This window comes from Centroberyx affinis, unplaced genomic scaffold (assembly GCF_046629955.1).
Source record: "Centroberyx affinis isolate AG114_WGS23_722 - 3 ecotype Tasmania unplaced genomic scaffold, CSIRO-AGI_Caff_v1 ptg005855l_1, whole genome shotgun sequence".
NCBI lineage: Eukaryota > Metazoa > Chordata > Actinopteri > Beryciformes > Berycidae > Centroberyx > Centroberyx affinis.
Window position 1 is genome coordinate 1,319 of NW_027282968.1, and position 21,483 is coordinate 22,801.

Below are 21,483 nucleotides of genomic sequence, written 5' to 3' on the forward strand. Positions count from 1 at the left end.
ATTATTAGAATTATTATTATCATTGGCCTCAAATCAAATTCAGCATTCAAACCATGGGGACTCAATGTTTTTAGATGTGAAATCCAAAATGTCTTCCTTCTTAGAAGTCTTTTATCTCCTCTTTTGGACAATGTTTTTTTCAATACCAATATAATTCAGAGAACATAGACCTATTGGATGGGGTTAGTTTCTTAAAATGTGCTGCTAAGTATGATACTCTTATGTTCTGCTATTCTTTGTTTCAGTTCTCTTGATGTTTTTCCTATGCAGGCTTTCCCACATGGGCATGTGAGCTTGTATATCACTCCTTTGGTATTACATGAAATGACTCCCTTAATTTGTTCTTTATTTGTTCCTGTGTATGGTGTTTGAACCAGTCTTGTGTTGTGGTGCTATTACATTGTGTCTTAATAATATTTTCACAATAATACTTTGGAAATATTTACTTCATCTTTCCTTCACTTGCACTTTTTGTTTTCTCTTGCAAACCCACTCCCACATATAACCTCTCTTGTTTTCAGAGTCTGACCTCAGCACTGACCTGAGACTGGTGCTGGTAGGTCAGGAAAAAGTGGGGAAGAGTGCAGCAGGAAACACCATCCTGGGAAAGAAGGAGTTTGCCTCTAGTTTAAGTTTCAGTCCGGTGACGCTGCGCAGTGAGAAGAGAGAGGGTGATGTGTTGGAGCGCAGAGTGACCGTGGTGGACACCCCTGGGCTCTGCAGCAGCCAGCTGTCTGAAGAGCAGGTGAGGGCGGAGCTGGAAGAAGCCCTGCAGCTGAGCGCTCCGGGTCCCCATGCCTTCCTCCTCACCCACCAGCTGGGACGCTTCACCCAGCAAGAGCAGAAAGGGATGGAGACACTGGAGAAGATGCTGTGTCCTGCAGTCAGACGTTACACCACGGTGCTCTTCACGTACGGAGACAGACTGGGAGACACCGACATAGATCGGTTCATCAGGGAAGACGAGAACCTACAGAAGCTGCTTCAGAAATGTGGCGGGCGTTATCATGTGTTCAACAACAAAGAGGCAGGAAACACTGATCAGGTCAGAGAGCTCCTTGAGAAAATAGAGTTCAGCAGAGAGGGAAAACACCCATATTATGTAAGAAGCTCTTCCCAGTCAAAGTGGTCTACACTGATTTCCCGGGTGATTCAATTTCTTCAGGGGTTCTTCAGTGGGTCAGGGAGATCACCTGTGGCTCCAGCTATCAGGGCATCACCAGACGAGAGGGAGAGGGAGCTGAATGAGGATGTCTCATCCTGAGTAGGGGTAAGAAGAGTAGGAAGGGTCTTTTTCTGCAGGAAAAGTCTGTTGTTGATGGCAGGAGGTGTGTTAACGTTGGGATCCATATACTATCTATCAAGATGGAGGGGATTGCATGAATAAATTATTACTAATCTAAATCACTGTTTGGTGAAGGTACAATGGATGAAATGATTTTCACAAGCTTTGAATTACAATTTCAGTTTTGGCTGGATGGGGTGTATCACTTTGTACTGAAAATGTTTAAAGCAAAATTGAGAATGTTTGAATAAAAGGCATTATAAATAAACTCAAACACATTGTAAAATGTAACTGTGTTCCATTACCATACCTAAAAAAAAATTATGTATACTGACTACAGTTACTTGAGAAAAATTATTAAATGACTCAGAAATCCATTTAAATAATGGCAGTTCTTCTACACCTTTATGGAATTGTAAGTTTGTATTCAATCTCTAAATTAAATTTCCTGAACATTGTAATTTTCCACTTCTTCTTATGTGTACTTTTATATCTCACATGTGTAAATAATCTGAAAGTAACTACATAATCACAATAGGCTACATTATTGATTCTGTGTAATCCCTTGGATTCAAGATTCACAATCCTTTATTGTTACATCTCATTATACAAGTACAAGAGAGTAAAAATCTTAGGTTAGCAGTGAAATTATATGTAGTAGTAAATAAGTAAACAAAGAATAAGTAAATAATGGAGCTCAAATAAGTAAGCATAAAATAGAAATAAAATAAGTGGAGCAAAAATAAGTACAAGTAAGTAAACACAGTAACAATTGCACTTCTTTGCTCTTCTATATAAAAGAGCCTTGCAGCACAATATCGCACAGTGCATACACCATGTGTGTATGTATATGTATGTGTGGGTATAAAGTGCCGGGTGCATGTGTATGTGTGGAGTAAGCATAAAGTGTCAGGTGCTTGTGTGTGTAGGATGTGTATATGATTGATTGATTGATTGATTTTCTTTTATTTTCATGTCATGCACACAAAGTGCCCAACCCTCATGGGCTTACAAGACACCAAAGTTACCGTTGCAGCGGCTATACATTTCAAAACATTTCTTATAACAAGATTACCGCTTATTATACAGCTTATTATACAGCTTATTATACAACTCGGTCTTAAACAAAATATTCTGCCTTCTCTCCCAAGCTTGACAAATAAAATCTGCTACACAAAAGATTCCCTTCTTGAAACACAACTCAAGTTTTTCGTAATCATCCAACCCAAAGAAATCAACATAAATAGAGGGCATTTTACTAAAAAGTACATCCCTTATGTCCTCGTAGACAGGACAGTAAAACAAAAAATGAACCTCGTTCTCAATTTCACCTAACTCACATAGCAAACAAAATCTGTCCTCCTCTGCAGTGGCATTAAACCTGCCGGTCTCTAGGGCTAATGGTAATGTTCCTGAACGTAACTGTGCACATAAGGCTCTTTGTCTTCTGTTTAAATTATACTTCACATCAGGTTCTACACTGTAGTTACTCTTTATGAGACAGTAAGTTCGTAGTTTTTGTTTATACCATATATCAACAGACCATTTTTCTTTATACATGAGAAACATTTTACTCCTAATCTCCTGGATATCGCAAAGTAACCTGACAAATCGTTCAAATAAAATAAGGATTTCAACTCATTGGCCCAGGGATGACCATGCGAAATATCCCAGTTAAATATCTTTTTAGTGAGTCTCTGGTCAGACATCTTCACAAGTCTATTCCAAAGCCGAAGCATTTGACCTATATGTCTGATGTTTGGAGATTCCCATCCCATATCTCCACTAATGGCCAAAACTGAAGTAAATTTATGGACTCCCAAAAAAGATCGAATAGCTCTGTGATGCACAGTGTTGCAACTTGTATGTTCACGGAAACCCCAAACACCAGAAACCTAGTCAGACACAGGACACACACACGAATTATAGAGTTGTGTATAAGTATGAAATCCCAGATTACCACAATGTTTAACCTTGTTCAGAACAGATCCCAGTGCTCTACCCGCTGACTGAGCTAGAACACTGACAGCTTCTTTAAATGTCATGTGCTCGTCCAGCGTCAAGCCAAGATATTTATACTGATCAGTATATGACAGCACTATTGAACCAAAATTAAGAACAACTGAACTTCTCTCCCTTGATTTTTGTCTAAAATGTACTATTTGTGTCTTGTCTTGATTCACCATTAGTCTCCATTTCCAGCACCATTCCGCAACAATGTTCATCATAATCTGCAGATCTTTTTCATGTTCAGCAAGTAAGACTATGTCATCCGCATATAATAATATGCCCACTATCTGATCATCAACTTTAACTCCCAAGCTGGAAGCTTTAATTTGAAGAGCTAAATCATTGACATACATAGAAAACAGTGTTGGAGACAAAACATCTCCCTGCCTCACACCAAACTGTTGGGAAAACCATCCAGTTGTGTATTCATTAACCTGAACACGGGCAACAGGTGCTTGAAAAAGAGACTTAATGGTATAATAAAACTTCCCATTGACTCCAGAATTTAACAACTTATATTGAAGAAGTTCCCTATTAATCCAGTCAAAAGCCTTCTTGAAATCAATAAAACAAACAAATGTAGACCTATTCTCCTCAATTCTTGCACGTATAATGGAAGAGACTGCATATATATGATCAATACATGCTCTGGCTTTTCTAAATCCATTTTGCTCATCCACAAGCAAACCTGTCCTCTCAAGGTGGTCTACAAGTCTGCAATTTAAAAGTGAGGAATACAATTTATATACACAGCTAATAAGACTTATGCCCCTATAGCTGAGTGGTAGCTTGGGATCATTTTTTGAAGATTTAGGGATAGGTTTAATAATGCTCTCGTGCCACTGTGCAGGAATAATGCCACTGTCAAAACAAGACCGAAACAACTCAAATAACACATTAAATAACCTCGGCGACTTTAACACTTCATTGGAAATTTCGTCAAATCCAGTAGCTTTTTTCAGTTTGCATTTATCTATTACCTTTTTTACCTCTTCAATAGAAAAAATTGCATTCAAAAACATATTACAATTATTTACATCTGCCTTCATTTCAGTTTCCATTACCTCTTTTAAACTAGTTATTTCCTTCAAAAAAACTTTGTCAAATGAATTGTTGCAGCCAGAAAACAAATCCGCAAAGTCCTTTTCCCACTTGTGTAATACAACCCCTAAAACAGAGTTACATTCACCATTCTCTAGTTTTACCTCCATGGGAATTTCCCTAGATTTTCTGGGACCCAGTCTATTAATTTCATTCCAGAACTGTTGGGGATTATGAGTTTGTAAGTGATCAATATGCAATGAGAGACCTCTATTAAAGTTACGTTTCACAGTGCGTAACCTCTTGTCAAATTTGGTTTGTCTTTTCTTAAATTCTATCTTCAGCCCTTCCCTCAGGTTTTTATTTTTACAACTTAGAAACTGTTTCTCTGCTGTTCTTAAATTGTCCCACAAAGTCTGCAAATCTCGATTCCAGTAAGGTTTGTAAGATATTCTAAAACCTTTATGGCTACAACCTTTCCTCTTAACACATTTATTCATTTCTGTATAAACACAGCTACACAATCTATCATACCAAGCATCCAAATACCTTTGGTATATGTACAGTTCGGAGTTCAGAGTTCTTGATTTGGGCGTGTCTGTATGTGAGACAGGCAGTCTGTCAGTGGAGCAGAGACTAGGACCCAAATGCAAAGACTGGCAGCGAGAGGACTTGTTACAAGCAAGAGTTTTAATGAAAAAAAAAGCCAAGGCAGAAGTACAAATCAGGAAATCCAAAAAGGGAAAAAACCAAAACAGGCCGACAGGTAAAAGGAAAAACAAAAACCAAACCTGGCCGGTAACTAGACAGATCTCCGCATGGTACACACAACAGGAAACACAAGACAGAGCTAAACACAACAGGTAACAGAAGACAATGAACTCGCAAGGACTACAAGGAACAGAGACAAGATATACAAACAGACTGATTACACATGAGGGACAGCTGGCTGGTAGGGGAGAGTCCGGGAGGTGATTGGTGGAAGGCAGGCTGGTGAAGGGGGAACAAGGTAACAGGGCTAATGGGCTGACGGAAGACAGGTGTGGTGGAAGCAGGAGGAGAAGCACAGGTGAAGAGGGGAAGTCTGAGGACATCTGGTGGACAGATGGAGAATGGCAGGACTGGGGAGTGAAGAATGAAGGGAGAGAGGCAGGTCAGGAGGTGAGGCAGGAAATGGGACAGCCGGTCCCATGACACAGTCAGGCAACAGGCAGTTAATGTCCATTGTTCATAAGCCTGGTGGCCTGGTGAAAGAAGCTGTCCCGGAGCCTGCTGGTCCGGGCCTTGAGGCTGCGGTACCGTTTGCAAGACGGCAGCAGCTGGAACAGTCCATGGCTCGGGTGACTGGGATTATGTTACTGATTAGTTTTGATGAGGTAACTCGTAACTGTGATGGAAAACATTTTTAAAGTAACCTACCAAGCCCTGCAGCCTAATGCATTCCACTTGGGATTAAGGTATTTTAGGTGTGAACTAGTATTTGAAAGCAATTTAAATTATTAAACAATTGCAATTAAAATAGAGGAAAAGTAAAAGGGAATGTTTTTTTTATGGTAATGATCAGGTGATCACACTCTGCTGGACATCTGGAGGAACTACAGCCATCCACAGAGACAAGCTCTTCATTTATTTAGGTTCTGGTATGAGCTTCCCTTCTGGCTAGACTTAACACAAACTGTCCTTATTAAAATCTATAGTGAGTTGAGCTCATAGAAGTGGAAAACAAGCCTTTATAGCCCCGCCCCCAAACCAACGTCTGCAAGTCGCTGAACACCACGCCCACTTCTTTATAAACCTCTATGTTAAGCTTTGCTGGAAAGGTGACATCATTATTCAGCCATCCTTGGTGATAGGAAAATAAAAAAATGATATTATGGGAAATTAATAAAATAAAGATGATTACAAAAAGTTAAGGCTGACATTAGTGTATTTACTTTTACATCTTATTTTGTTTTGATTTTGTGCTTTTTCATAACTTTTTATCACTTAAATTCTGTTAGATTCTCACTTAGATTCTGTCTGTCTGCTCTTCTATTTCTGGTCTTCCTCACAGTGTGGGCTGGGCCTTCATAGACAACAGAGCTGTAACACACCATTAATTTGCATCAGAGCAAACTAACTGGGCAGTCCAGCTCAGTCCTCCTACTGGTCTGGTCACAGGGGCTTGTTTTAGGGGAGGGAACTAGAAGGAGGTTATAATAAAAAGATACAGTGAAAATTAAACTATTCAGCAGCAAGACATCCACACTGACACGACATCACAGAGCAACTGCCTTTACAAGACAAACATGGCCAGCAAACTTTCTAAGCCTCGTAAGTATTTTTTATTTAATGTACAATATACTACTCAGGGCAGCATTTGGGTTTGGCAAAGAAGAGAAACAAATATGCAACAAATATAAACCAACATGGCAATAACTTATCCTCTTCTGAAGTAACAACAAATATATATTATTTAATATTTATTGTTTCTTTAGGTCCCCTAGTTTGAGTTAATATCAAACTTATCCACTAGAAACCCTGATAGTGAATGACCTCAGGGCTATCAGCTTCTCTTGTGCTATGGTCAAATGTGGAAAGTCACCTCTATTTCAACTTGACAGTTGGTCCTGCAATTATACAATGTAGAGTAAAAAAACTTACTATGCCATACTTTAGTAAACTACTCCACCCTATTTTGTTGGTCAAACTTTCCCAAAGCTCTGCTGATAGTTTTATGCAGAAGTAAAGTTTGGTCTAAATCTAACTCTAGCAAGAGGAATGTGCACAAAGACTCTTTGTATTCCTCACAGCACAGTGCAGCAGAATGCAGACAAAAATCTGTTGGTTATGACTTATGATGTGCAGGGTAAGCTGGCAGAGGGGAGGAAGCCATTTTGTGTAGTTTGCAGGAAACAAGGAGCCATTTTGTGGCAGGCTGTCATACTCCCGTGGGAAACTCTTTCAGGGATCAACAAGTGGTAGTTGATTCCAGGAGGCCGTCCTCAAACAGCTCTAAGGAATCGACTTCCTCTTTCTCCTTACGGTCTATCTCTGCTGCTTTAGCACGCAGCTCTAATCTGATCTAATCTAAATATAATTTTAATTTGAATATTTATGTTGTTGTCAAATTAGGGACAGCACAGGGTGAGAAATTAATACAATCCATCAGCTAAACATTTTTGCTGTGGCTGTAGGTTATTGTTTACCTGCCAGGCACTTTGGCAGGTAACTGACCTTTGTTTGGTGGTTCAGTTCTTCTCAAAATATGGTTGGCTGGTATGGTGGGCAAAGAGCTGAATCAAATTCAACTTCAAGTTTGTTTATTTCTATAGCCCTTTGTCACAAGCATGTCTGAAAGGACAGAGAATGAGCCTCACTACATCTAACTGATCAACAATCAATTGTAGAACAGAATGATATAGGATAAACAGAAGGAAGCTCCTTCTTGGAAATGTCCAGTTAAGAAACAAACTGTGAGGAATCCTGCCTAGCCAGTCTCTACTGGAAGTTGTGTAGCTCTAAGTGTTATTCTGTGTATTGGTTGGTTGGGCTCCACGATCAATAATGTGTGGAGACAAAGACTTTACGTTTGAGGAGAAAAAGGTTGTGATGATGACAATTAAAGTTGAATGTTTTGTTTTTGTATTGGCATTATTTTTTGCATTGAGTTACTGTTGTAGAGTTATACATGTGGGCAATTTTTCCCAATCAACCAACCAAACTACAAAACAACCAGTCATTCAATCCCCCGACTGATGAATTCACAAAACTTTAAAGACCAAGTCAAATTTTTCTGCATCAACTGCATCAACACATCCTAGACTTTGCATTGTAAACAAATTTTCTCTCATGACCTCATGTCACATTCTGTCAGTCAGAGATTCTTATCAGCCCACTGACCATGAAAATGAAGCATTACAGCTTCCTGGATGGATCACAGTTAGTCTTTCAGGCCAATCCCAATGTACCACACATAAAGTTTTACCAGTTAAAGCTAGGGTATGCAACTTTATTTTACTGTTATTTGGCCAAAATGTCATATCATTATGTCGTATACCTCCCTCTATCTATAATTCAAGCGGTCTGAGAGAAAATCAGGCCTCTGTGTTCCGAATCGCCAAAAGCACAGCCATTGGCTAAAATCTCACAGCTCACGGTAAGCCTCAACCAATCAGGAGAGCTCTTCCGGGGTGGGTGTTGCTGCCTCTCATGCGCGTTCCCAGCCGCTGCTTAAAAGCCCACGTGCTAAGCTACAAGTTCAACGATAGCGGAGAAAGTTTTGAAGACAGACGCCCAGCTTGCTGAATTTCTTCTGGACAGGTAACTAGTTATGTTATTTTGCTATATTATCTAGCTATTTTATCTTGTGGTGTGACTTATGTACTTTGGTTGTAATAAGTGGACACTGCATAAACGGGCGCAAGTGTATGGAACGGCTTTGAGTTAGCAAGTAGCCCGGTAGCACAGTTCATCAGCACAGTAGCATTGGTTTTCGCTTTATGAGTGACCGTGCTCCATTTTTAATGTAAACAGTACGTTGTAATAGGTAAGCAGCTGTGCTAGTTATGTAACAGCTAGTCAATATAGTAGAGCTGGACCCGAATATTCAACTATTCGGATATTCGTTCGCTGGGTAGGTATTCGGTTTTCAATTTTGGGATTCGGATATTCGTTTTTTTAAATGTAATTTTATATGTAATCCGTAAGACGGTTGCCATTGACGCTGCAAAGCAGTTTTGTTTCTTTTAACTTGCATTCAAATGTCAGTCACATTTGCTGGTCGCCATGGCGGCACAGAGAAAAAAGTACGACCTGAAATTCAAGCTGTCAGTTGTCAAATTTGCTGAACAAAACTCAGGAGAAGCAGCAGCAAGACATTTCTCCGTTGATCTTTTTAAAAAAAATCTTTTTTCTAAGGTAGGCTACCGGTATTTTGATACAGGGCTCTCTCTCTCTCTCTCTCTCTCTCTCTCTCTCTGTGCTTTAGAACGTAACCGCTGTGAAACAATCAGAAAATAAAGTTTTATTTCTCTGATTCACCGGCTTTCTCGCTACTACCGCTCCCTCTCTTCATTCACTTTCTAGCTCGCTCGACCATCTCTCTCTCTCTCTCTCTAGCTCGCTCGACCATCTCTCTCTCTCTCGGGCTATTAATTGAATTGTGACTATGTGTGAACTTTGTCGGGTATATTCAAATATACCCCCCCCCCCCTCCCCGCTGTGGCCGAAGCTTCGAATATTCGCTGTGGGAAACTGCTGAGATTCCAATAACTTTCCAAGCTACATTCATTCAGCCTGAAGCTAGAGGAGGTAATGTTAGCTGGTGAATGTTGCTGTCTGAAGGTTCCTGCTGTTACAGTTGTAACAGTACAGCCTGGTGTTTTATACTATTTTGCATGGTAGTCATTACTGGGAACTCCGAATTTGGCCTCTACATGAATAATGCCTTCGATACTGCGATCATTCATATAGAGGTGATTATTAGCTGGGATGCTACCGCCATCCTGTGTCTAGGTAGCGATATAGATCTAGCTCACTTAGCACAATTGTAATTTCAAGGAAACTAATTTAGGTTACAGTAAAACACCTGCCGTTACGATGCTTTAGAGTTTGTTTTTTTAACAAGCTACGTATTTTTTGCAGTTACAAGAAAGATCGCCTAATAACATCCACTCCCTGGAAACCTGGATTGCAGACCATGGCTGCGCCTCCTGCTTCCCTTCACTTCCCTTCAGAGACTCTCTGACAGGTGAACATAACTTGCTGGCAGGCTAAGCTTTGCTAGCCCTACCACTGCATTGCATGTCTTCTTACATAGCTTTGGAAACTATGCTTACATATGTTAGTGCCCATGTTTGTAATGATATGTACTTTTCTGTAATTTGATGTCATACCATTATTTTTTTTAACACCATGAATACTGTAAGTTCACATTTCAGAGATCAAAACCCTCTCAGTGAAATGCTGCTGTCAGATATCTAATTGTGATATTCTTTCAAAAGGGCAAGGTCCACCACCGCACAAGATTGTTCCTGCACAAGATGGAGGCCGCCTGCACAGCCAGTCCTACCTGACCCTACTGAACACTGACCCAGCTTTGGAGGCCACACCTTGTGTCTATCTTTGCACACTCAAATTCATTATTCATTCTTACCTGGCACTGTAAATATTACTGTTTTAGAATTTTATTTTTTTTTTGTATGACAAATTCATCCAATTTCGGTTTTGTATAGTGTTATTATGGAATTAAAAATAAGATCCTATACCATGTCCTGAAATGTCATCTTTCATGCATAGTTAGATTTACTGAAATCATGTTGGGAGTATTGTGTGTGTGGTTTATGCTGTGATTGTAAATGAAAGGCAGATATAAATGTCCTAATTTATTACAAGTAAAACCAAACATGAAACGAATACAAAAAAATGTACATAATATGTGCAAATGCAGTACAAAAGCAATCCTAATTGCAGTGAAATTATATTGTATAAACCAAATTGCAGTACAGTGATCTTGCATAGTAGTATTGCAGAACAGCAATTATTGTAATTACACAACACAACTGTAAACAAAACCTACATATTGTCCATGTGGATCAGGATACTTATCATGGATTCTCCTGGCGCAGCAACTGGGAATCACAAACCTGTGTCTATGTCCAAGTGTTCCATACTGCCACAAAACAAATTGTCTATAGGCTGCATATCGAAATTGGTGTGTTCCCCTGGATTAGGAAGGTCAGCGACGGCCCGGATGTCATCCCATATCCCCCTGGCGAGGCGCAAAATGTAAGCATGTGTGGTAGCAGGGAGACACAAGAGTCCGGTTGTTGGCCACAGCACGTCTTCTCCAGATCTGTGGGCATCTCCTGCAGACGCACCAACCAGGTTGTTGTGGTTATCTAGCTTTGGAAATGTTTGCGGCTAGTTTCATTGTTTATATTGGTAATGCTATCGTAATCTAGCTAACGTTAGCTCGCTAACCTACTTGGCTGATATACAGCCTATGAGGAAAATTCTTTCATTTATCAAACGTCTTTAGCTTACCAAGCACAATTATACTCATTTCTGAGAGTAACATGTAAATGCTCAATGTTTTTTTTTTTTATTACCAGCGTTTCTTCTTACCTGTGAATCACACATCGATCAGTAGCTCAGTTCAGTTGACAGGCGAACTCATGAACGCACATGAGGCTCCTTTGAGGGGAGGCGTTACGAACGAGTGGGAGGGGTTACGGGGCAGAGGGAGGGAGCAGAGAGGCTGTGTATGTTCAAATTCTACCTCTGTCTTGCTCTTTTCTCCAAAGTTGCCTACCCCAGCTTTAAGACAAGACAAGTGCAGTGTTTCCCACAGGTTAACACAGGTTGGGGTGTGGTGTTAATCTGAATATATCACGGTTAACTCCGTTCTTGTTCTGTCCGCTGTGTTGAGCCTATGTATCTGCATTTTGCATATGGGTGAGTGAACACAGTTATCTAGTTTTGCTTTTTTCCTTAAACGACTCTAGTTGTACCATAAGGAACTTTAATGTACCATATAGGATACTAATGTGTAGGTGTGCTGTTGCCAAATAGAGGCTTCTCAGCGGCTCCATAGATAACCTCATCTCCAACATTTATTTAAGCGACACTGATTTATGTATCCTCTATTTTGTTTACAAATACGAAACAGATGGATGCGTGCTCCAACAAAAATAGAAGCCATGCATATCTCCAAAGTTGCGGCTCCGATCCGGCTCCATTTCAGATCCGTCAACGTGCGTACATGGCCAGCAGAGCAGCTGCATTGAAGTAAATGGCTGCGTATCTGATCCGACCCTTCCGACACAAAAGGACAGAACTGAAACGCAACCGGTGAGGTTAAGCCGTATCGCTTTAGATCCATTTCTATATAAATGCTGAAAAAGACCCTGCTACTACTACCAACTTTTGATTTTGTGGTGGCACGTTCTGATATTGTGGCAGTGCGCCACAAATAAACCTATGTGTGGGAAACCCTACAAGTGTATCAGAATGAACATTGTGTTTTTGGGAGGGGTTGGAAGGTCTGGTTAGACAGGATGTCATGCACACAAAATACTGACCCACTCAACATGCATTTACATGTGTCTTATGCAGATTTGATCTGGACAGAGCTTAGCTGGATACAAATATTGGTAAAAATGCATCAAAGATGCAGTGAAAATGGAAAGTAATCTGATCACACCAAACTCCTCAGGAAGTGGTCAGAGATTAATTTGGCAACGTTGAAGCCAAGAGTAAATAAAGTGTAAATTTCCAATCCGGAAATGAACATGAGTTGTGTCTGTTGTTATGTACTCAGCAGTATTTTCTATTTTATTTATCCTTCTTATGTAATAAAAATAATTCAGACTTGCAGATGAACATCAGTATTGTAGACATGCAGTTGCCATCTTCCCATCTTATCTTGCTTCCCAGTAGCAGCACTGAAATGTAGAGGACAAAAGAGTTTTGAAGTAGATCTTTCAGTATTACAACCTCCATCAGGCCTGTGAGATTATGACAAAACTGGTTTTCTGGTTTTGCATTAATTAAAAGACAATGTTGTCAGACTGGTGACTCATATTTGGATATGGATGTCAACATTGTGACAACTCTTACAACAACAATAATGTCCTTGTAAAATTCTCCAACAGAACAACCACAATCAAAGGAACCAGAACTGTGGATTGTGCTTGTCATCATTTCATTTCTGTGTGGAGTTTGCATGTTCTCCCTGTGTTCACGTGAGTTTCATCCCACCATCCAAAGACACGCAGGTCAGGTGGATTGGAGACTCTAAATTACCTTAAGCATGAGTGTATGTGCATTCTAGGACATAGTATGATATATGACATGTACAGTATATGATGGTATGTTACTGTATGTATGTTAAACTGCAGAGAATAAGAGGTATATTTTCCAATGGAAAGCTAAGTCATCATCAATAACTTGAACAATATGTGATGAACAGTATGGCTGCAATTAATGATAAACTTGGCAAAAGACACAGGCTAACACAAAATTAGCTATAACTAATCATCTGCGTGTCCAAACTTCACAAAACTTGTCTGTTTTTTAGGCTGGCTGTCTACCCTCTCTACCTTCTGTAATGTTTTGTCTCTCTGTCTTTTCACAGTGTTTGGACCCCTCAATTGCCACTTGCGCCTATATTTGTCACTTTAATTAAATTTAATTCTATTTTATCTCTGCTCAAAAAACTAAACTATCTATCTATCTATCTATCTATCTATCTATCTATCTATCTATCTATCTATCTATAACCAGATACAGTGCTTTTCTGGTTTGCCTCACAGTGCAGGCTTCACAGAGATCAGATCAATGGCGTAGCCACAGTGTGCCACATTGTGCCTGTGCCACCCAAAGAGGCAGCTGGCACACCCAAAAATCAGATGCAGAATTAATTTTTAGTTATAGCCTTACTAAAACGTTTTGTTCGAAACTTAGGCTAATGGCTAATGGTCTAATTGTAATAATTGTTCATTTTAAAATAAATTCTAAATTATTTTCGTCAAAAAACAACATCCACCGTCATGCACAGCCTGCCTACCAATCAAATTTAGTAGCCGTTGACCTGTGACCCCAGCGAGCATCACGGGAGACTAGCAGTGTAAAGTAAACATGCAACACCTGCAGCTGATGCTAGAATATATCCACTAGTTTATCAAAATGAAACAGAGCTCGCTGTTTAACTTCTTCAAAAAACCTCACATTGATGACCAGCCGGACACAAGGCCGGTGGATGGGGGTCACTCGTACCCGTCCCTAATCGAAGTCTTAGACTCATGTGATAAAGACGTATTCCCCAACATGAACAGTTTACTTTGTGTTTTGATCACATTTCCTGTTACAAGCTGTTCTGTTCCCAACAGTCAACAGGATAAAATACAGCAGGGAAAGGGAACTTACAGAGACTTTGGAGTCTAATGAAATAATTGTATCATTTAAGACCAAGCCACACCGTCTTGCCCTTTAAGCTGTCAACTTGCCCAGGTAGGCTGTGTCCCAATAAAGTTTCATGTAAATGTAATTTGGGGGAATGCTTCTAGTCTTGCCTAGTTATCTATTCTATTGTAGGCCTATTTTGTTTTATTTGATAAGCCTATGTAAAGAATGATTGCACTGTGATGTTTAAACTAACAATCAAAGAATGGACTGTATAACTGTGTTATGGCTATGTTGTAGGCAAGCCTATATGGAGAGTGATGGATGGTTATATTTTTGTGGAGGTGTGCTCATTAGTCTAGACTACTCTGTGTTGTAGAGAAAATTACATGGGTGGGTGTGCCACAAATTACAAATTTGTGGCACACCCAGTTTTTTTGATGCACACCCACAGGCTTTTTTCTGGCTATGCTACTGGATCAGAGCAACCTACTTTTTGATTTGTTTTCTAATCTGTGAGTCCTCAGTCCTCCTACTGGTCAGATACAGTGGCGTGTTTTAGGGGAGGGAACTAGGAGGAGGCTGTAATATAAAGATGGGTTGAAAATGAGACTATTCAACAGCAAGACATCGACAGTGACACGACATCACAGATCAACTGCCTTTACAAGACAAACATGGCCAGCAAACTTTCTCAGCCTCTTAAGTACATTTAATGTACAGTATACTACTCAGGGCAGCATCTGGGTTTGCCAAAAAAAGAGAACTTTTGTTCCCAAATATAAACCAGCAGAGTAACAACTCATCCTCTTCTAAAGTCACAAAAAGAATTAGTTATGAATTAGCTTTCAATTAAATCTTACTTTAACCTGTTACCTGCAACAAGCAATAGTAATCAATACTACACATTCTGTAAAGATAAGATAAACTAGGAAAATAAAGCAATCAATAATATTTTTCCAAAAAGAAGTCATCAATATTAAAGATAGAATTTGTTCCACACTCAGTTACAAGTATTACTATAATTTTATATAATTACAACAACAACAATACTACTACTACTAATAATAATTTTGCTGTTTCATGTTTCAAATTCTTTCTCCACACTTTCACTTTCACCTCCTGCTACCACAACAGGACATGTATAGGGAAGTATAAGCAGAGGCAATTGCACAATATCAACTGAATCTCAACTCAGGATTTACAGCTCAGAATTTACACAGTCAAAGCCAACAGCATGTTAGAAAAACAGTTATCTGAATATAATTTTGGAATACGTTTAAGTCACTTCTAACAACTGAATGCCCTCATTGCGTGTATAATATTGTTATGCCTATTATCTTTTTTTGTTATTGCACTTATGGGACAGAAAACATTTACAAAGGAATTACAAGTTGCAAACACATATTATTGTAGGCCTAAAAAACATATTTTACAGTGCAAAATGCCTTTGATTGCCTGCAATGTCCCAAAATCTACTGTTTTGGCCACACAGCAGCTGCATGGTATGAGTCAGTGGGTCCTGTTCTGACAGATCAGGAGTGGAAAACTGATCTTTCTGTATCAGAAAGATCAGTGCGTGTTGTTGGGAGGAGCTGACAGGAAGTCATGCACACAAAACACTGACCCATTTAATACATAACATTACATGCATCTTGTGCAGAGTTGATCTGGATAGAGCTTAACTGCATACAAATATTGGTTAAAAAAAAAAAAAATGAATCAAATTCTGATTACCTCAAACTGCTCAGGAAGTGGTCAGAGATACATTTGGCCACTTTGAAGCCAACTGTGAAGAAAGTGTACATTTCCTATCCGGAAATGAACATGAGTTGTGTCTGCTGTTATGTACTCAGCAGTATTTTCTATTTTATTTGTCCTTCTTATGTAATCAATTTCAGTCTTGCAGAAGAACATCAGTATTGTAGACATACAGTTGCCATCTTGCTTCCCAGTAGCAGCACAGACATGACGAGGACAAGAGAGTTCTGAAGTAGATCTTTCAGCATTGCAACCTCCATCAGGCCTGTCAGATTATGACAAAACTGGTTTTGTATTAATGAAAAGACAAACTTGTCAGACCGGTGATGTATATTTGGATGTGGATGTCAAGACTCTCACAACAACAATAATGTCCTTGTAAAATTCTCCAACAGAGCAACAACAATCAAAGGAACCAGAACTGCGGATTGTGCTTGTTGGGAAGACTGGAGTTGGGAAGAGTGCAGCGGGAAACACCATCTTGAGGACAAAAGCCTTCATCTCTAAGGTGTCCTCTTCCTCAGTGACAACACAGTGCCAAAAGGAAACAGGAGAGTTGGATGGAAAATCTCTGGCCGTTGTTGATACTCCTGGTGTGTTTGACACCAAAAAAACAAAAAGTGAGGTGGTTAAAGAAATCATAAGATGTATGTCATTTGCTTCTCCTGGTCCTCATGTGTTCCTGGTTGTGCTCCAGGTGGGCAGATTCACACAGGAAGAACAGGAAACAGTGAAAATCCTTCAGACCACCTTTGGCAAAAAGGCACAATGTTACACTCTGGCCTTGTTCACCCGTGGAGATGAACTGAAGGCTGACGGAGGTTCAATAGAAACATTAATTGGTGAAAATCAAGCTCTTTGCAACTTCGTCAAAGAATGCCATGGGAGATACCATGTTTTTGACAACAGAGACGCAGATCCCTCTCAAGTCATTGAGCTACTGCAGAACATCAACAGGATGGTTCAGAGAAACGGAGGAAGCCACTACACCAATGAAATGTTGCAAGAGGCTGAGAGAGCCATAAGAGAAGAAAAGCAACGCCTTCTGACAAAAAAACCAAACCTGACACAGGAAGAAGCAAGAAGAACAGCTGAGGAAGACAATTCATTCATCAAGAAATGGGTTACTTTGATGATGGCTGGAGCTGGAGCTGGAGCTGGAGCTGAAGTTGGAGCAATTGTTGGAATTGTTGGTGGTCCAGTGGGAGTTGCAGTGGGAGCTGCAGTGGGAGCTGTGGTAGGGGGAGCTGTTAGTGCAGCAAGCTCGTTGATAGTTCATGAGAAATGCATTACACAGTGAATTTTCAATATTTCCAGTCTGAATAATTAGTTTGAGATGATGAGGCCAATAAAATTTGCAGATTGTATTTTATTGTACTTTATTTTGTTTGGCTTGATTTGTGCCTTTTCGCAGAAAATAGATTACCAATAGCTTGTTCACATTGCCAGTGAATTGGTTGATGGGTCGCTCTATTCTGACTGACTGTGGGCCAGAGGCTCTGATTGCATTTATCTCGCTGTCAGGAGCTACAAAGTTTTGTAGAGGCAAATCATATATTTTTTGCGTAGATTTTTCAACAAGTTAACATATCTAGCTGGCTTATCATCGACCCCAATGGTCGAGGCAGCTGTTCTCCAAGCCTTGTTTTTGAGACATTTATTCCTGACATCTTTCAGATAAAAGTTGTAGAGAACTGAGAATTGCTTTTTTAAGATTCTTTTTTGGGCATTTCTGCTATATTCGACAGTAGAGACACACAGGAAACAACGGGCAGAGAGAGGGGATGACATGCAGCAAAGGGCGCGGGCCGGATTCAAACCTGTACTGCTGCGATTAGGACTTAATGCCTAAATGGTACACACACTAACGGTTGAGCCAGCAGGGCGCCCTAACTGAGAATAACAGCTGCCTGAAATCAATATCTCCTCCATTTTGCACTTCTCAGCCAAAACCATTGTTCATGAAACAAAATCACATCAGTAGGGCAACAAGGAAGGACTGCTGTGATGACAAGCTTGTAAAGCGTCCAAACAACTTTCCCTGGTCACTCAGCTCTGTAGGTAGTGAATGGACCTCTGGTGATTTGTAATTGTGTTGATGACAGCGTGAACACACAGTGACAACTTCTGGTTCATGTATTCCATTGTACTCTTTCTATGCTTGTGCTCATTGTGTTAATAAATACCAATATGCTGAGAGATAATGTGTGCCAAGCCCATTATTATACAACATATTTACAATTTATTTAAAAAAAAACATAGTTATATCATAATGAAATTCTTAATCCCATTCTGCAAATCCTCAATAGAAATGTACACATATATTCCAAAATCCTCTTCATTATGAGGTCACCACTTAGGACATTATTAGAATTATTATTATCATTGGCCTCAAATCAAATTCAGCATTCAAACCATGGGGACTCAATGTTTTTAGATGTGAAATCCAAAATGTCTTCCTTCTTAGAAGTCTTTTATCTCCTCTTTTGGACAATGTTTTTTTCAATACCAATATAATTCAGAGAACATAGACCTATTGGATGGGGTTAGTTTCTTAAAATGTGCTGCTAAGTATGATACTCTTATGTTCTGCTATTCTTTGTTTCAGTTCTCTTGATGTTTTTCCTATGCAGGCTTTCCCACATGGGATGGTAATACCTTTGGTATTACATGAAATGACTCCCTTAATTTGTTCTTTATTTGTTCCTGTGTATGGTGTTTGAACCAGTCTTGTGTTGTGGTGCTATTACATTGTGTCTTAATAATATTTTCACAATAATACTTTGGAAATATTTACTTCATCTTTCCTTCACTTGCACTTTGTTTTCTCTTGCAAACTCACTCCCATATCTAACCTCTCTTGTTTTCAGGGTCTGTCCTCAGCACTGACCTGAGACTGGTGCTGGTAGGTCAGGAAAAAGTGGGGAAGAGTGCAGCAGGAAACACCATCCTGGGAAAGAAGGAGTTTGCCTCTAGCTTAAGTTTCAGTCCGGTGACGCTGAGCAGTGAGAAGAGAGAGGGTGATGTGTTGGAGCGCAGAGTGACCGTGGTGGACACCCCTGGGCTCTGCAGCAGCCAGCTGTCTGAAGAGCAGGTGAGGGCGGAGCTGGAAGAAGCCCTGCAGCTGAGCGCTCCGGGTCCCCATGCCTTCCTCCTCACCCACCAGCTGGGACGCTTCACCCAAGAAGAGCAGGAAGGGGTGGAGACACTGGAGAAGATGCTGTGTCCTGCAGTCAGACGTTACACCACGGTGCTCTTCACGTACGGAGACAGACTGGGAGACACCGACATAGATCGGTTCATCAGGGAAGACGAGAACCTACAGAAGCTGCTTCAGAAATGTGGCGGGCGTTATCATGTGTTCAACAACAAAGAGACAGGAAACACTGATCAGGTCAGAAAGCTCCTTGAGAAAATAGAGTCCAGCAGAGAGGGAAAACACCCATATTATGTAAGAAGCTCTTCCCAGTCAAAGGAGTCTGCACTGATTTCCAGGGTGAATCAATTGTTTCAAGCTATGTGGACAGTTCTGGTGTTCTGCAGTGGGTGGATATTTAGGAGATCACCTGTGGCTATCAGGGCATCACCAGAAGATAGGGAGAGGGAGCTGGATGAGGTTGCCTGGGAAAGAGTAAGAAGAATAAAAAACATCTTTTTCTGCAGGAAAAGTCTGCTGTTGATGGCAGGAGGTGTGTTAATGTTGGGATCCATATACTACCTATCAAGATGGAGGGGATTGCATTACTGATCAAAATCACGAATTCTTTCGTGAAATCAATTGTTAATCAAAGCTTGTGAAAAGAAATTATTGGCTGGATAGGGTGTATCACTTTGTGTTAAAAAAAATTAACGTGCATGCTAAAACTACTAATGTATGATTAAAGTTAGGCTACTTGTGAAAAATGTGAGGATTACCTCTGGGAATACTTTTAAAGTGAAAGTATGAAACTCAGAAAGACATCTAAATAATAGCAGCTGTTCTACATCTTTATAAAATGTTGCACAGAAGAAGATTTATGTTTGTAATCAATCCCCAAGTTAAATTTCCAGAACATTGTCATTTGTCACTTCTTCTTATGCATACTTTTATATTTCAAATGTGTAAATAATGATGAGTAATCACAATACATTATTGATTTTGGGTAATCCCTTGGATTACGTTACTGATTAGTTTTGATGAGGTAACTAGTAACTGTGATGGAAAACATTTATAAAGTAATTTACCAAGCCCTGCAGCCTAATGCATTCCACTTGGGATTAAACAGTATGTGACTGTGCTGTCAAGTTTCAACCTCTTAGACTGTGAATTTAATGTTAATTTTAACCTTTATTTATCCAGGGCAAATTGACTCAGCATGCACCAACTCCTTTAATCATTCATTTCCCAAAGCCAGATTTTCTCAATCCGTCTGGGGATTCAGTGCTGTGCTAATGTGGCTGTAGATGTTACACATTTATGAAAACTTAATGTGATATAAATTTGATGGTAATGTCCTGTATGTCTGTAGTTTACATCCACATGTCTCCCCATCGAGAGTGATTTACAATGATGTCAACAGTAGAATAAGCTTTAGTTCCTAGATCACAAACATTACAAACAACCAACAATAAGGAGGTCAAGGGTCAGAGGTCACAGTGCCATGATAATATTCCTGTGAATCTCAAATTATTGTGTAAGAGAGAAGGGCTGCAAAAAGAAATAAAATATGAGCTAAGGTGTGAAATAGAGAGTATTTGAAAGCAATTGAAATTAAAGTGTTAAACAATTAAAATTAAAATAGAGGAGAAGTGTGTGTGTGTGTGTGGGGGTGGGGGGGTTTGTTATGGTAATGATCAGCAGCCAGTTGCACCAGATGAACGTAAGCTCTATCATAAGTTAGGGTAAAGTCTACACTAACTGTTACGTAGCTACATCTTAACTAGTAGAGGTAAAGGGACCACTAACCAAAACATTGTCGCAGGCAGTGACATTTCACCTGCTGCAACTAGAGCTAAAATCAATATCTTAAAAATAAATAATAAATTTGCAAACGTTTACAAACACATCAACAAATAGGCACCTTATCATGTATAAAGTAGGTTATAAGGATTCATTTCAGCTTACCTCCTATACCAGTCATCTATATGTAGCCTACAACTATATAATTAATAGTGACATCAAGCGGTTTAACCGTTATTTTCAACAAAGCAAAAGGCATTTCATATATATATATATATATGTATATATATTATTCTATTAACTAATATTGTTATTCACATTATTTTTTGTTAAGGTATACAGTTACATTGAAGTTTGAGTATAGGCTTGAGTTGTTGATTTAGTTGTTTTCTTTGTCACTTTTCAGTTTGAGTTTGAATAAGACTACCTTCTCACTTGATTAGGTTTTAATTTTATTGGCGAACTAAGCTCATCCAATGAAAAGAAATGTTATGGAGTTGATTATGTTAAAATCTGGACGAAGGATTTTTTTTTTATTTTAGGGTAAATCAATCTGCCCTCC

General features: G+C 39.6%; 1 protein-coding gene across 1 annotated transcript; it reads left to right on the top strand.

The window, feature by feature from the left end:
• Positions 1 to 521: 521 nt before the first annotated feature.
• LOC139667889 (GTPase IMAP family member 8-like) lies at positions 522 to 20,732 on the top strand (the record flags this gene model as incomplete). The annotated part of the gene is made up of 4 exons (XM_071547370.1): positions 522 to 1,252; positions 6,571 to 6,649; positions 16,378 to 17,280; positions 18,853 to 20,732. Coding segments are annotated over 4 exons (2,591 nt in total), but the record flags the coding sequence as incomplete, so codon positions are not given.
• Positions 20,733 to 21,483: the final 751 nt, after the last annotated feature.